Source organism: Hyla sarda, unplaced genomic scaffold (assembly GCF_029499605.1).
Source record: "Hyla sarda isolate aHylSar1 unplaced genomic scaffold, aHylSar1.hap1 scaffold_1790, whole genome shotgun sequence".
Taxonomy (NCBI): Eukaryota; Metazoa; Chordata; class Amphibia; order Anura; family Hylidae; genus Hyla; species Hyla sarda.
The window spans coordinates 49355-62633 of record NW_026608435.1 but is presented as its reverse complement, the minus strand read 5'-3'; the positions used below and the strand labels follow the sequence as shown (position 1 = coordinate 62633).

At 44.8% G+C, this 13279-nt stretch overlaps 2 protein-coding genes across 2 annotated transcripts; one reads left to right on the top strand and one right to left on the bottom strand.

Moving 5' to 3' along the window:
- Window positions 1–4865: 4865 nt before the first annotated feature.
- On the bottom strand, window positions 4866–6732 carry LOC130313920 (uncharacterized). Its single transcript, XM_056552679.1, has 2 exons — window positions 6598–6732; window positions 4866–6539 (listed from the first exon to the last, which is right to left on the bottom strand). Exons 1-2 carry the CDS (start codon window positions 6730–6732, stop codon window positions 4866–4868), a joined length of 1809 nt encoding a protein of 602 aa, XP_056408654.1.
- On the top strand, window positions 6412–11632 carry LOC130313919 (oocyte zinc finger protein XlCOF6.1-like). The gene is made up of 6 exons (XM_056552678.1): window positions 6412–6673; window positions 6762–6881; window positions 6977–7068; window positions 7151–7264; window positions 7577–7661; window positions 10735–11632. The coding sequence occupies exons 2-6, from the start codon at window positions 6773–6775 to the stop codon at window positions 11568–11570; spliced, it is 1236 nt and encodes a 411-aa protein (XP_056408653.1). The 5' UTR covers window positions 6412–6673; window positions 6762–6772; the 3' UTR covers window positions 11571–11632.
- The last annotated feature ends 1647 nt before the right edge of the window (window positions 11633–13279 follow it).

The window sequence follows — 13279 nt, the reverse complement described above, 5'->3', positions numbered from 1 at the left end:
GTGATCCCTGTATGATATATATATATATAAGTGAGGATGTGTATGTGATATATGATGTGACCCCTGTATGATATATATATAATAAGTGAGGATGTGTATGTGATATATGATGTGATCCCTGTATGATATATATAATAAGTGAGGATGTGTATGTGATATATGATGTGATCCCTGTATGATATATATAATAAGTGAGGATGTGTATGTGATATATGATGTGATCCCTGTATAATATATATATATAATAAGTGAGGATGTGTATGTGATATATGATGTGATCCCTGTATGATATATATATATAATAAGTGAGGATGTGTATGTGATATATGATGTGATCCCTGTATAATATATATATATAATAAGTGAGGATGTGTATGTGATATATGATGTGATCCCTGTATGATATATATATATATATATAAGTGAGGATGTGTATGTGATATATGATGTGACCCCTGTATGATATATATATAATAAGTGAGGATGTGTATGTGATATATGATGTGATCCCTGTATGATATATATAATAAGTGAGGATGTGTATGTGATATATGATGTGATCCCTGTATGATATATATATATATATATAAGTGAGGATGTGTATGTGATATATGATGTGATCCCTGTATGATATATATAATAAGTGAGGATGTGTATGTGATATATGATGTGATCCCTGTATGATATATATAATAAGTGAGGATGTGTATGTGATATATGATGTGATCCCTGTATGATATATATATATATATAATAAGTGAGGATGTGTATGTGATATATGATGTGATCCCTGTATGATATATATAAGTGAGGATGTGTATGTGACATATGATGTGATCCCTGTATGATATATATATAAATAAGTGAGGATGTGTATGTGATATATGATGTGATCCCTGTATGATATATATATAAGTGAGGATGTGTATGTGATATATGATGTGATCCCTGTATGATATATATATATATATATATAATAAGTGAGGATGTGTATGTGATATATGATGTGATCCCTGTATGATATATATATAAAGTGAGGATGTGTATGTGACATATGATGTGATCCCTGTATGATATATATATATAAGTGAGGATGTGTATGTGATATATGATGTGACCCCTGTATAATATATATATATAATAAGTGAGGATGTGTATGTGATATATGATGTGATCCCTGTATGATATATATAATAAGTGAGGATGTGTATGTGATATATGATGTGATCCCTGTATGATATATATATATATAGAAGTGAGGATGTGTATGTGATATATGATGTGACCCCTGTATGATATATATATAATAAGTGAGGATGTGTATGTGATATATGATGTGATCCCTGTATGATATATATAATAAGTGAGGATGTGTATGTGATATATGATGTGATCCCTGTATGATATATATAATAAGTGAGGATGTGTATGTGATATATGATGTGATCCCTGTATAATATATATATATAATAAGTGAGGATGTGTATGTGATATATGATGTGATCCCTGTATGATATATATATATAATAAGTGAGGATGTGTATGTGATATATGATGTGATCCCTGTATAATATATATATATAATAAGTGAGGATGTGTATGTGATATATGATGTGATCCCTGTATGATATATATAATAAGTGAGGATGTGTATGTGATATATGATGTGATCCCTGTATGATATATATAATAAGTGAGGATGTGTATGTGATATATGATGTGATCCCTGTATGATATATATATATATATAAGTGAGGATGTGTATGTGATATATGATGTGATCCCTGTTAAAGATATATATCTATCTCTCAATGTGTGGATTAGTTGCCATGACTACCAGGCCTTCTTATACAGGACTTCCTTATGGTGGACGATCCTGTTATGGATTTTCCAATACTTGTAACCATATTAGCAGTGACACTAAACATTTGCATTAGTACTTGGACTTGTGCTATTGTCCCCAATAGAGAAGAAACTTAAATTCCTATCGCCCCTCCTCCATTTCCTTCTAATTATTCACTCCATTATCCGGAGTGATGCTGCAACACTTTGTATAACAGAGTGAAGGAGAAAGTCCTGCTCCACTAACAGAGCGGGAGAGAAGGTCCTGCTCCACTAACAGAGCGAAAGAGAAGGTCCTGCTCCACTAACAGAGCAGAAGAGAAGGTCCTGCACAAGTAACAGAGCAGAAGAGAAGGTCCTGCACAAGTAACAGAGCAGGAGAGAAGGTCCTGCTCCACTAACAGAGCGGGAGAGAAGGTCCTGCTCCACTAACAGAGCAGAAGAGAAGGTCCTGCACAAGTAACAGAGCAGAAGAGAAGGTCCTGCACAAGTAACAGAGCAGGAGAGAAGGTCCTGCTCCACTAACAGAGCGGGAGAGAAGCTCCTGCTCCACTAACAGAGCGGGAGAGAAGGTCCTGCTCCACTAACAGAGCAGAAGAGAAGGTCCTGCACAAGTAACAGAGCAGAAGAGAAGGTCCTGCACAAGTAACAGAGCTGAAGAGAAGGTCCTGCACAAGTAACAGAGCGGAATAGAAGGTCCTTTACCACTAATAGAACAGAGGAGAAGGTCCTGTTCCACTAACAAAGAGGAGGATGCAGAGTTCTCAGCGGAGGGATGGATAGAGGGATTTTTATTTTCCTTTGAAGGGTAAAACACTTAATAGGGCTTCTACCTAACTACTGAAAACTTCTACCTCTTTTTCCGGTCGCCATAACTTCTGCCTGCACAGTGAGTGAGATTCAGGCCCTTTGTATCCATGAAGAGTACAGGAGGTGTTCTCCGTCTCCCACCGGTCCCAGGATATTTTTATTCCATCTTTCTGTTCCAATCCAGAAAAAATGACCAGGAAGAGAACTCTCATCATCTGGATGTAAGGAGCCGTCCTTAGGTACATGGAGGCACCAGGCCCGTGGAGCAAGGATAAAAATCTTTTTGTTCCATTAACTCGGCCAAAAGGGTGAAAAAAAAAGTCAAAAGCTCTGTCACATGATTGTTTCGATTGGCCATTACAGAAGCCAACAACTAGGTTTTTCCTTTTTCACATCGGGGCAGATTCCACCGGATCGGTCTCCTCTCCCTACGCAGAGGGCAGATCTGCTGAGCAGCTACCGGGATAGACCTCCAGACATTACAGAATAGATCTTTCTGCCGGGGCGAACTTAGCCTTTGACTATAAGGTTCTCTCTGCTGTTGTCCCTCCCTAGAAATATCATCTTTTACTTTATCTGTGTCGTGGAGACAGTTGTTTTAGATGTTTTTGAAATTATTATTTTTTTTTCTTTTGCACATTTTTCCTACGAGGTGTTCTTTACATAAAAAAATACGCTGGTGACAGGCGGATGGGGTGGGATTTTTAACATCACTGTTTTCCTGTCCCATTCAGTATGGTGCAAGCCCAGGGGTGCGGTCATAAGATTGTAGATCGGAGGAGAGAGGAGGGGCCGTAAGATTGTAGATCAGAGGAGAGAGGAGCGGTCATAAGATTGTAGATCGGAGGAGAGAGGAGCGGCTGTAAGATTGTAGATCAGAGGAGAGGGGAGCGGCCGTAAGGTTGTAGATCAGAGGAGAGGGGCCGTAAGATTGTAGATCGGAGGAGAGAGGAGCGGTCATAAGATTGTAGATCGGAGGAGAGAGGAGCGGCTGTAAGATTGTAGATCAGAGGAGAGGGGAGCGGTCATAAGATTGTAGATCGGAGGAGAGAGGAGGGGCCGTAAGATTGTAGATCAGAGGAGAGAGGAGCGGTCATAAGATTGTAGATCGGAGGAGAGAGGAGCGGCTGTAAGATTGTAGATCAGAGGAGAGGGGAGCGGCCGTAAGGTTGTAGATCAGAGGAGAGGGGCCGTAAGATTGTAGATCGGAGGAGAGAGGAGCGGTCATAAGATTGTAGATCGGAGGAGAGAGGAGCGGCTCTAAGATTGTAGATCAGAGGAGAGGGGAGCGGTCGTAAGGTTGTAGATCAGAGGAGAGGGGCCGTAAGATTGTAGATCGGAGGAGAGAGGAGCGGTCGTAAGATTGGAGATCAGAGGAGAGAGGAGCGGTCGTAAGGTTGGAGATCGGAGGAGAGAGGAGCGTCCGTAAGGTTGTAGATCGGAGGAGAGAGGAGTGGCCGTAAGGTTGGAGATCGGAGGGGAGGGGCCGTAAGGTTGGAGATCGGAGGGGAGGGGCCGTAAGGTTGTAGATCGGAGGGGAGGGGCCGTAAGGTTGGAGATCGGAGGAGAGAGGAGCGGCCGTAAGGTTGGAGATCGGAGGAGAGAGGAGCGGCCGTAAGGTTGGAGATCGGAGGAGAGAGGAGCGGCCGTAAGGTTGTAGATCGGAGGAGAGAGGAGCGGCCGTAAGGTTGTAGATCGGAGGAGAGAGGAGCGGTTGTAAGATTGTAGATCGGAGGAGAGAGGAGCGGCCGTAAGATTGTAGATCAGAGGAGAGGGGAGCGGCTGTAAGATTGTAGATCAGAGGAGAGGGGAGCGGCAGTAAGATTGTAGATCAGAGGAGAGGGGAGCGGCCGTAAGATTGTAGATCGGAGGAGAGAGGAGCGGCCGTAAGATTGGAGATCGGAGGAGAGGGGAGCGGCTGTAAGATTGTAGATCAGAGGAGAGAGGGGAGCGGCTGTAAGATTGTAGGACTGTTTTTAGCCTTCAGCTGTGGTAGAAGATCAGTGGGCACCTCTGGACAATGTCTGCTCCTCACTAATCCAACATGGAAGAGAAAACAGAGGATAAAATTACAATATACCCAAGTATTGGATTTTATCCTCTTTTCATTAGAAGTCAGAGATAAGGTGAAGTTATTTAGACGTGTGATGGGACATTGATATTAAGGGTCTCGGATTTATCCCGAAATCTCCAAAAAATCGAGAAGAGAGAAGTCAGAGGAGAAAAGACAAACAAAATGTCATCACATCCATTCCCTTAATCTTCTTCATCCAGATCCAGTGGGCGAGGGGTTCAATGGCTAAAATATGGGGAATAATGACCGGGACGGGTTCAGGTTCTGGGGGATAATGGGCAGCGCTGTCCGGGACGGGTTCAGGTTCTGGGGGATAATGGGCAGTGCTGTCCGTGACGGGTTCAGGTTCTGGGGGATAATGGGCAGTGCTGTCCGTGACGGGTTCAGGTTCTGGGGGATAATGGGCAGCGCTGTCCGGGACGGGTTCAGGTTCTGGGGGATAATGGGCAGCGCTGTCCGGGACGGGTTCAGATTCTGGGGGATAATGGGCAGCGCTGTCCGGGACGGGTTCAGGTTCTGGGGGATAATGGGCAGCGCTGTCCGGGACGGGTTTAGGTTCTGGAGGATAATGGGCAGCGCTGTCTGGGACGGGTTCAGGTTCTGGGGGATAATGGGCAGCGCTGTCCGGGACGGGTTCAGGTTCTGGGGGATAATGGGCAGCGCTGTCCGGGACGGGTTCAGGTTCTGGGGGATAATGGGCAGTGCTGTCCGGGACGGGTTCAGGTTCTGGGGGATAATGGGCAGTGCTGTCTGGGACGGGTTCAGGTTCTGGAGGATAATGGGCAGTGCTGTCCGGGACGGGTTCAGGTTCTGGGGGATAATGGGCAGTGCTGTCCGGGACGGGTTCAGGTTCTGGAGGATAATGGGCAGCGCTGTCCGGGACGGGTTCAGGTTCTGGGGGATAATGGGCAGCGCTGTCCGGGACGGGTTCAGGTTCTGGGGGATAATGGGCAGTGCTGTCCGGGACGGGTTCGGGTTCTGGGGGATAATGGGCAGTGCTGTCCGGGACGGGTTCAGGTTCTGGAGGATAATGGGCAGTGCTGTCCGGGACGGGTTCAGGTTCTGGGGGATAATGGGCAGTGCTGTCCGGGACGGGTTCAGGTTCTGGAGGATAATGGGCAGCGCTGTCCGGGACGGGTTCAGGTTCTGGGGGGATAATGGGCAGCGCTGTCCGGGACGGGTTCAGGTTCTGGAGGATAATGGGCAGCGCTGTCCGGGACGGGTTCAGGTTCTGGAGGATAATGGGCAGCGCTGTCCGGGACGGGTTCAGGTTCTGGAGGATAATGGGCAGCGCTGTCCGGGACGGGTTCAGGTCTGGGGGATAATGGGCAGTGCTGTCCGGGACGGGTTCAGGTTCTGGAGGATAATGGGCAGCGCTGTCCGGGACGGGTTCAGGTTCTGGAGGATAATGGGCAGCGCTGTCCGGGACGGGTTCAGGTTCTGGGGGATAATGGGCAGTGCTGTCCGGGACGGGTTCAGGTTCTGGAGGATAATGGGCAGCGCTGTCCGGGACGGGTTCAGGTTCTGGGGGATAATGGGCAGCGCTGTCCGGGACGGGTTTAGGTTCTGGGGGATAATGGGCAGCGCTGTCCGGGACGGGTTTAGGTTCTGGAGGATAATGGGCAGCGCTGTCTGGGACGGGTTCAGGTTCTGGGGGATAATGGGCAGCGCTGCCCGGGACGGGTTCAGGTTCTGGGGGATAATGGGCAGCGCTGTCTGGGACGGGTTCAGGTTCTGGGGGATAATGGGCAGCGCTGTCCGGGACGGGTTCATGTTCGGCCTCATTTACTGGAGTTTCTCTCCTCTGTCTTTTCTTTCCTGATGAGTTTTGTTTCTTAGACCTTTTAATTATTTGTCCCCCATCTTTGGACCCGCTCTGTTTTATCGGTCTTTTTTGTAGGTGAGGTCTCCAGAGTTGACCCCATCGCTGTCTCCAAGAATCCTAAGGTAGATGACTCTAAAGTCTCCTCAGAATCTGATCCTAAAGTGATTGAACCAAAGATCATTTTTACACTTTTTTTTCCCCCCCATTTAGGGAGAAGTCTAATGGATATAAAGATTGAGGTTATCGATGAAGAAGACGACGAGGAGGAGGAGGAGGAGGAGATGTATTTCGGGTCCGATCAGCAGTGTAAAGAGGAGGAGACTATCACTGGTATTGAGGTTTTCCTAGATACCACCCTCATCTGATCATCACATGGAATAATCTATCCAGCACTGATGTATTCATTCCCTGTGTGTTCCCTACAGATGGAGTCATTGATAGAAATCCACCTGAGAGGTGTCCCCGCCCTCTGTTTTCCCAGGACTGTCCAGAAGGAAATGTCCCAGAGAAGCATCAGGTAGATGACTCCAAATTCTCCCCAAAAGTATGACGATAAAATGGCTGAACCCAGATCATTGTACTTTTTTTTGGCTGTTTAGGCTGAAGATCTAAATGATATTAAGGTTGAGGTTAAAGATGAAGAAGAGACGGAATTCAGAAGGGATCAGCTGTGCAAGGACTGTCCAGAGGGAAATGTCCCAGAGAAGCATCAGGTAGATGAGGCTGATCCTATATCTCTATAGGGGGGTCCTGCAGTTATAGATGTGGGGAGAGATTTTGGGGGGGTCTCATGTTATTCTTTTAGATCAATGTTTTCTCCAAGCCCAGCCCTTAACCCCTTTAGGACCAAGCCCAGTCCTTACGAACCCTCAACAGGTTATATAAATATGGTCAGTGCATCAGTCATCACCACAAGTGTCCCCTGTATGGGATATCCCCAAATCATAGCCTGGGGGGGCTTGAGGAACACTGTTTGATGTTTCCTCCTCCTCCGCGGTACTGAATTGTTCTGTATGTCACATCAGGGGGTGGACCTGACTATCATTAAAGTAGAGGATGAAGACTGGATGAGGGAAGCGAAGGAGGAAATGCCAGGAGGTGTTACCCCAGGTATGTAGTAATGCCAGGAGGTGTTACCCCAGGGATGTAATAATGCCAGGAGGTGTTACCCCAGGGATGTAGTAATGCCAGGAGGTGTTACCCCAGGGATGTAGTAATGCCAGGAGGTGTTACCCCAGGGATGTAATAATGGATTACAGAGGTAATTCAGAGGTTTCTTCAGGGGAGGCTCCACCTTAGATCTAAATTATATTAACCCTTCAGGCCCCAGTGATCCCCTGTGTTATGTATAGTCAGGACCTGAGGGAGGAGACTGCACATAGAGATCCTCTCCGAGGTCATTAGTGGGTCCTCCCCCCTGGGGTCATTCGTGGGTCCTCCCCCCTGGGGTCATTCGTGGGTCCTCCAGCCTGGGGTCATTCGTGGGTCCTCCAGCCTGGGGTCATTATATATAATATAATATAATTTGTATTTATTTATTTATTTTTTTTTCAAATGTAATTTTAGAGTAAATCCTGGGGCTGTCCAATTTTGGTTTGGCTTCTCAGGAATTGCCACAAACAAAGGGGCATGGCTGTCAAGGAGAGACAATGGGACTTTCCAGTAGCGCCACTTACCTCCCTGCTTAACTCTTTGGCCCCCTCCTTTTGACACTTACTGGTCTTGGCAGTGACGGCCCTCTCGTCTAGTCACCGACTGGGGCGGGACATCATTGTGGCCTCTCCAAGGTGATCTGTGGATCCTGTCATGCTCCGGGCTTAAATAGTCATTTGTTGTTTCAAACCACCTCCCCCAATGTGATTCCTAAGGCCGGGTTCTCATCGGGGTCGAGCTCCGTTCAGGGTGATGCTGGGTCCATTCAGAAGAAGAAAGAAAACAAAAAACTCAGGGCTGAATTTCAACTGGCTCCAGAAAGTTAATCAGATTTGTAAATCCCTTCTATTGAAAAATCTTAATCCTTTCATTACTTATGAGCTGCTGAAGTTGAGTTGATCTCTTCTAAGTGTCTCGGGAACTGTCCAGAGTAGAAGCAAATCCCCATAGCCAACCTCTTCTACTCTGTGCAGTTCCCAAGACAGACAGAGATGTCAGCAGAGAGCACTGTTGTCAGACAGAAAAGAACAGCTCAACTTCAGTAGCTGATAATTATTAGAAGGATTAAGATTTTTTAATTTAAGTAATATACAAATCTGTTTAAAGGGGACCTCTCATCAAATAAACGTTTGATATATTTTAGATTAATGAATGTTGAATAACTTTCCAATAACAGGTTAATGACAAATATGCTTCTTTCTATTGTATTTTTCCCGATCGGTCCTGTCACAAGCATTTCTGACTCATGCTGGAGTCCTAAACACTCAGAGCTGCCAGCCTGCTTTGTTCACAGCCAAACAGACTGTGAACAAAGCAGGCTGGCAGCTCTGAGTGTTCTCCTTTGTGAACAAAGCAGACTGGCAGCTCGTAGTGTTTAGGACTCCAGCATGAGTCTGAAATGCTTGCTTCCAGGACTGGTAGGGAGACCCCTAGTGGTCATTTCTTCAAAGAGGAAAATTAAATAGAAAGAAGCAGATTTTTTAATAACAAGCAATTGTAAAGTTATTCTGCAGACATTAATCTATAATATATCAAGTTTTTCTGATGAGGTACTCTTTAACTTTCTGGAGCCAGTTGATATATAAAAATATTTTCCTGGATTACCCCTTTTAACTAAAAAGGACTCCTTTTAACCCAGAAAAACAGTTCTAAAGTCTTGGCCACTAGGTGTCTCCCTTTCCCAGCAATCTCCTGTTCACTGCCTGTTACAGGTAATCTGTCTCGAGTAACAGCCACAGCAAGATAAATTAGGAGTTAGGGTGGGGCTTAGCATGTGCTCTGTCAGGAGAGGCAGGGGGGGGGGAGGATAGAGAATGACAGGACTGTGTACCAGCAGGTAAATCAAGGCTTCCCTCTCATCTCACGTTTGGTCATCGGCCATTAGGTAGTCTCTTACAGATTATAGGCCGCCATGATAGAAGTGTGAGAATAAGTTTGTGTTCGCTGACAAACGTTTCTTCACTCGTTGGCTGGTCACTAGGCCTTCTACATAAGGGGATTACAGCCCCATGTTAGGGGCAAAAAACATTGCCATCTGCAACAAGGAGAGCCGGGGCCCCTGTTTTGTTAGATTAAAGGGGTACTCCGGAGAAATGTTTTATTTTTTTTTAAATCATCAGGTGCCAGAAAGTTAAGATGTTTTAATAGAAGTAATTTACAAAACTGTTTAATACTTCCAGTACTTATTAGCTGCTGAATACTACAGCAGAAATTCTTTTCTTTTTGAAACACAGAGCTCTCTGCTGACATCACGAGCACAGTGCTCTCTGCTGACATCTCTGTCCATTTTAGGAACTGTCCAGAACAGCATATATTTGCTATGGGGATTTCCTTTTACTCTGGACAGTTCCTAAAATGGACAGATGTCAGCAGAGAGCTCTGTGTTTCAAACGGAAAATACTTTCCACTGTAGTATTCAACAGCTAATAAGTACAGGAAGGATTAAGATTTTTTTTTAATAGAAGTAATTTACAAATCTGTTTAACTTTCTGGCACCTGATTTAAAAAAAAAAAGTTTCACCGAAGTACCCCTTTAACCCCTGAGAGGGGTGACAAGATGATTTTGGTTCTCTTACTGCTGTTATTTAGGCTCCAGAGAACTTGATGCGCAGCTTTTGCTCATTCTCTCTATTTCATAAGTGGGACCAGACTTAGGCTGTTTGCCAGCAGTACACACACAGTTACTTCCTTCAATACTACTTTGGCCAGTCACAGCATTTTTCTACCCTTTTCTTCTATAACATGACATAGTACTGCTGAAAGTGCACTGGACACTGCCAGGGTATGTACCTGGCTGATTGTGTATTAAAATGTGTCATCGAAACAGGCCGCCAAGGAGGGGGCCAGGCGTCTGGCAGTGGTGAGTCCCGGTTGGGTGCATCCATCCAGAGGGGTAAAAAACATATCTTGGGGTGATTTAGGGGCCATGTAGGAGGAGACTGGAGAAAGTACATTTGGCTCTAATGGTAACTAGTCCAAATGACCCAAAAAATATTTTTTTAAATTTTTTTTTTTTCTTTCTCTTTAACAGAAGACCCCTTGTTGTTGCTGAATTATAAAGTAGAAGATGAAGACCTCTTTACCTTTACTGTCCATCCAGGACTATCATATGGTCCCGCTGATCATGAGGAACCTTCTCCTGACCGATTCCAGATTGCCACCACAAGTACAGAGCATAGAGGGGAAAGGTTTCAATGTGATGAATGTGGGAAAGAGTTCACAACCAAATCTAATCTTTTCGCACACAGAAGAAGTCATACAGGGGAGAAGCCTTATTCATGTTCAGTATGTGGGAAATGTTTTACCCACAAACCATATCTTGCAATACACGAGAGAATTCACTCTGGAGAGAAGCCATATTCGTGTTCAGAATGTGGGAAATGCTTTACGAGCAAATCGAATCTTGTTACACATGAGAGAAGTCACACAGGAGAGAAGCCGTACTCATGTTCAACATGCGGGAAATGCTTTACGAGTAACTCAGATCTGTTAAAACACGAGAGAAGTCACACGGGAGAGAAGCCGTATTCCTGTTCAGTATGCGGGAAATGTTTCTCGCGTAAATCCCTTCTTGTTAAACATGAGAGAATTCACACAGGGGAGAAGCCGTTTTCGTGCCCCGAATGTGGGAAATGTTTCACGGATTATTCAAATCTTGTCGCGCACAAAAAAATCCACACGGGGGAAAAACCGTACTCGTGCTCGGAATGTGGGAATTGTTTTACAAGTCAGTCGCATCTTGTCAGACATCAGAAAATCCACACGGGGGAGAAGCCGTATTCATGTTCAGAATGTGGGAAATGTTTTATCGCTAGAGGCAAACTAACCATTCATCAGAGAGTTCACACAAGGAAAAAGAAGCTTTGATCTACATGCAGAAAATGTTTTAAAAGAATCCAGAGTGGCATTGAAAAGTGACTCTTCCCCCCCCCCCCCCCCCCCCCCCACACACACACACACACATCTGTATATGTATTAATATTACTCTTCCTGCATATAGTATATAAGGGTAATAAAAAAAATAAAAATAAAAAAATTTATTTTTTCCGTGGCTTAAATTCTACCCTGCTGACACAAAAAAACTCCATAAATTTCACATTCAGTACTTATAAGCCTTAAAGGAGTACTCTGGTGGAAAACTTTATTTAAAAAAAAATGTTTTTAATCAAATGGTGCCAGAAAGTAAAAAATTTGTAAATTACTTCTATTAAAAAAAATATTTACCCTTCCAGTACTTTTTAGCAGCTGTTTGCTACAGAGGAAATTCTTTTCTTTATTTTTTATTTATTTTTTTTTTTTTGTCTTGTCCACAGTGCTCTCTGCTGACACCTGATGCCCGTATCAGGAACTGTCCAGAGCAGCATAGGTTTGCTATTGGGATTTTCTCCTGCTCTGGACAGTTCCTGATACAGGCAACAGGTGTCAGTAGAGACTGTGGACAAGATAAAAAAAATTAAAGAATTTTCTTTGTAGCATACAGCTACTAAGTACTGGAACTGGTAAAGATTTTTTAATAGAGGTAATTTACAAATCTGTTTTAATTTTCTGGCACCAGTTGATTGAAAAAAATTATTTTGTTTTCCACCGGAGTACCCCTTTCAGTACTTATAAGCCTAAAGTCAGAGTAGACCCAAAAACTCTGAAGACATGCAGATTTTCCCATTATACTGCTCTTAGTTTTAGTATACAAATACTGGAACATAACTTACACATCACTGGTAAAGCCGACAGGTTCCAGACAGTTCACTGGAGTTCATATATTCATTTTACGCCATGAGGAAGGAGGGTGACCTGTCTGAAACACGTCGGCTTTACCAATGACATGTCCAATGTCGAATAAAGCTTGACATTTTTATGAAATCTGGAGCTGCAAGTTCGTTACTTTGTACTTCAGGCTGGCTGGGGTTTACCAAGACTGGGGCTTCTCCCTTTAGACTGTGTGCTGTAGAGCTCTCCTCACATGAAACGGGCAGTTACTCACTTCTGGCTTCTTAAAGGACATGTCCGGTGCTCACTTTTTTATTGTATCCGTTCTGGGCTGCAAAAAAAAAAGAAAATAATAAGCTTTCTCTTTCCTGCCTAGGCTCCCCCGGTGCTCCGGTACAGGCGTCCGGTCCCCGGGCTGTATTCTTCTTACTTCCTGTTAGCCCGGCACGTCACACGGAGCTTCAGCCTATCACTGGCCGAGGCGGGACATCACTGCGGCCGCTGATAGGTTGAAGCTCCATGTGACGTGCCGGGCTAACAGGAAGTAAGAAGAATACAGCCCGGGGACCGAACACCGGTACTGAAGCACCGGGGGAGCCTAGGCAGGCAAGAGAAAATTTGTTTTCTTTTATTTTTCAGCCCGGAACGGATAAAATAAGAAAAGCGAGCACTGGACATCTCCTTTAAAGGGATACTCTGCTGCTCAGCGTTTGGAACAAAATGTTTCGAACGCTTAGAGCCGGCACTGGGGGCTCGTGACGTCACGGCCCTGCCCCTTCCTGGCGTCACACCACGCCCCTCTCAATGCAAGTCTATGGGAGGGGGTGTGGCTGCGGCCATGCCCCCTCCAATAGACTTGCATTGGGGGG

Excerpts from the sequence above, each read along its gene's own strand:
- LOC130313920 (XM_056552679.1), bottom strand. The coding sequence starts at position 6,732 with ATGATCTTTGGTTCAATCACTTTAGGATCAGATTCTGAGGAGACTTTA. Across the intron at positions 6,540-6,597 it reads AGACCGATAAAACAGAGCGG|AAAAGACAGAGGAGAGAAAC; the intron begins GTCCAAAGATGG and ends TCATCAGGAAAG.
- LOC130313919 (XM_056552678.1), top strand. The coding sequence starts at position 6,773 with ATGGATATAAAGATTGAGGTTATCGATGAAGAAGACGACGAGGAGGAG. Across the intron at positions 7,265-7,576 it reads ATGTCCCAGAGAAGCATCAG|GGGGTGGACCTGACTATCAT; the intron begins GTAGATGAGGCT and ends ATGTCACATCAG. Across the intron at positions 7,662-10,734 it reads GCCAGGAGGTGTTACCCCAG|AAGACCCCTTGTTGTTGCTG; the intron begins GTATGTAGTAAT and ends TCTCTTTAACAG.